Source organism: Corylus avellana, chromosome ca11 (genome assembly GCF_901000735.1).
Source record: "Corylus avellana chromosome ca11, CavTom2PMs-1.0".
Lineage (NCBI taxonomy): Eukaryota > Viridiplantae > Streptophyta > Magnoliopsida > Fagales > Betulaceae > Corylus > Corylus avellana.
The window spans coordinates 15,305,185-15,308,098 of NC_081551.1; the positions used below are offsets into that span (position 1 = coordinate 15,305,185).

A 2,914-nucleotide genomic window follows, 5' to 3' on the forward strand; every position below is an offset into this window, starting at 1 on the left:
ACTTGACAGTATGCCCAAGTTTTTTATATATTCTTTCCTTGATACTTTAAGGAGAGAGATAGCACTAGAGCAAATTAGGCTGCTATCTATCTATATATATATTATCCTTGCCAACATTCATATGCCTCAAGGGGCTATCATCACATTCCTGAATCTTGATCATTACTTGTAAATTCGACATCACTTAAACCTATCATTTTCTTTCTTCTCTCACTAGCTATGGGTTGGAGATATAGAGCAGGGTTGCTCCTAATCTTCTCTGTTGTCATTATGTGGGTCACCTCTGCAGAAATCACCCAGGTGAGAATAAGATCTCTCTCTCTCTCTCTCTCTCTCTCTCTCTCTTTCTGGAATTACTGTTTGAATTTCTTCATATATCATTCAACAGTAGTACTACTGGGGCTTTTGTAGTACTTTTACCTGACTAAAATTTTTTCAACAGGGTATTTTTACAGAATACAAGCACCCATTTGCAGTAACATATCTTGGAACCTCTCTGTTGGCAGCTTATCTTCCAATAGCATTCATGAGGGATTGGTTACTGAAATTCCTCAGAAGTTGCTCTTATAATAGTGATAAAAGTTGCCTGTATGAGTCCTCCCAAGTGCTTGATTCTCCTATACATAACATTTGCACACATGGGAAGTTTGACATCGAAGAACAACAACCTTTGGCTGATGAAAAATGTGTCAAACACGTACATTCTCAAAAGGATGGAAAGCCGACTGTTTTTGATCATAGCAAAGATGATGATGTAGACATGCTGATACATAGAAAGCTTGTCACCAAGGAAATTGCAACATTAGGCTTCTTCATTGGTCCTATCTGGTTTGCATCAGAGGTCACATTTTTGTTTCCTCTAATATTTTCTCAAAGACGAGTGATGCTCATGCTCTTAAGCTAGCGTTCATTCCCAAATGCCATTCCCTCTTTTCTGATGTGACAGTGAAAATCACCAGCATCCAACGATGATTTTCATTGTCACGTCAAGAAGACCACTTGGGAGTCCCAAATGCTAGTTTTTTTTATTATTTGAAACACAAGTATTTGTGAAATTTGATGTGTTTTTTTCTTTTTGCAGTATTTTATGAATGCTGCCCTTGAAAGAACAAGTGTTGCGAGTACAACAATAGTATTCTCAACTTCAGGGCTTTTCACTCTTCTAATTGGTGCATTGCTTGGAGAAGACTCTATAAATGTAATAAATTTGGTCTCTGTTTTCGTCAGCATGGCTGGTGTTGCCATGACAGCATATGGGAAGACTTGGGCAACGGATGAATCCGAGACAGCCACATCCTCGTACGTTTCTTGTCCTCCTTCTTGGTTTTTATTTTTTATTTTTTAGCAACTGTTGGGAGATAAAGCGGTTATGGAGTTTTTACATCCATTAATAGACATAGTTGAAAACAACTTTAGCCCAAAAGCCTAAGCGAATGGGCTAAGGTCCACTTAAGTATATTAAGCCCCAACTCCCCTCGCTTGTGTCTTTTTAGATTTCCAAAAGTGTTAAGCTAACTATGGCTCTGATATCACTTTTTGGGAGATAAAGCGGTTATGGAGTTTTTACCAAGAGTACATTAATATATATACAACTCTAGTTCAAAAGCTTAAGATAATGGGCTGAGGTCTACTTAAGTATATTACGTACTCTTTTCTTTTATATTTTTTCAATATGGGACTAACACTCACAAGGGTACTCACAACAACAACTAATGATGGGCCTTTTTTTTTTCTGTGTTTTTTCTCCATGTCTATGTGTCTGGTGCTCAGAATCACAAACCACTCTTTTCTAGGATATCTTTTTGCTTTGCTCTCAGCTATGACTGATGGACTATTCACAGGTGAGACATCTTGTATACCTGTAAACTTTTTCTTTTCTGGGAAAATATGAAGCCAGATTTTCTTTCGGATCCGGATTGGCTGCAAAATCCTGCCTTGATTGAAGCCTATCCCGACTTCAATTGCGAACGGCCTTCGGATGGGACTCACCTGTCCGAATAAGTTGCACAGGCGGCAATTGCTGGGAATCCGGGTCCATCTATTTGTACTTGGAAAATTTATACTTCTTACTATAACAAAATAAATCCTGCAGTGCTCCTTAAAAAGTTTGCTGGGGAAGATGGAGAAAAGGTGGATATGCAGAAGTTATTTGGATATATTGGATTATTCAGCCTTGTTTCCCTATGGTGGCTAGGTAAGACCAATCTTCTGACTATCATGTTTCAACCACTGGCTTTAGCTTCATTGATTATAAGGTTTTGATGTCTCCTTTTCAGTGTGGCCACTGACTGCATTAGGAATTGAACCCAAATTCATAATTCCTGACTCTGCTCAAACGGTTGGAGTTGTTTTTGCCAATTGCTTTGCTGGAAGTTTCCTCTCCGATTATTTCTGGTATGTCGGTTTCTTTCATTTTTTATTGATACAAACTTTGAGTAAAACTTACTATCGAAAACAGGCTTGCAAGGGGTGGGTGCCCAAGAACTTATATACATATATTTAAGATTATACTTAAATCATGTGGAACACCTAGGATCATAATATACCACCACGCTTTAAAGTTGACGTCCACTTTATCGACACCATTTACACCAATTTGATAGTAACTGTTTCTCTTTCAGCGACTCCACTCATCTATTAGTATTCAATACTCATATTGTATTTAAGTCATTTATGATTTAGGACATCTGGTATCGTAACATTTATGGATCCTAACGCTGATCTTTTTTAATCCAAATATTTTTCATACCAACAGGGCATTAGGTGTTGTTTGGACCACACCATTGGTGGCTGCACTGGGTGCCTCACTTACCATACCACTTGCCATGTTGGAGGACATGGTCATCCATGGCCGCCACTATTCAACAATTTATATTCTTGGCTCAGTTCAGGTGAGACTTTTTGACACTTATTA

General features: G+C 38.2%; 1 protein-coding gene across 1 annotated transcript in view; it reads left to right on the plus strand.

The window, feature by feature from the left end:
• Positions 1 to 219: 219 nt before the first annotated feature.
• The window catches only part of LOC132165130 (uncharacterized vacuolar membrane protein YML018C-like), an 8,092-nt gene continuing 5,397 nt past the window's right edge, over positions 220 to 2,914 (plus strand). Inside the window, exons 1-7 of the mRNA XM_059575626.1 lie at positions 220 to 300; positions 443 to 841; positions 1,082 to 1,299; positions 1,771 to 1,841; positions 2,093 to 2,194; positions 2,277 to 2,394; positions 2,756 to 2,891. Coding sequence (XP_059431609.1) covers positions 220 to 300; positions 443 to 841; positions 1,082 to 1,299; positions 1,771 to 1,841; positions 2,093 to 2,194; positions 2,277 to 2,394; positions 2,756 to 2,891 — 1,125 coding nt within the window. The remainder of the gene's footprint in view (positions 301 to 442; positions 842 to 1,081; positions 1,300 to 1,770; positions 1,842 to 2,092; positions 2,195 to 2,276; positions 2,395 to 2,755; positions 2,892 to 2,914) is intronic.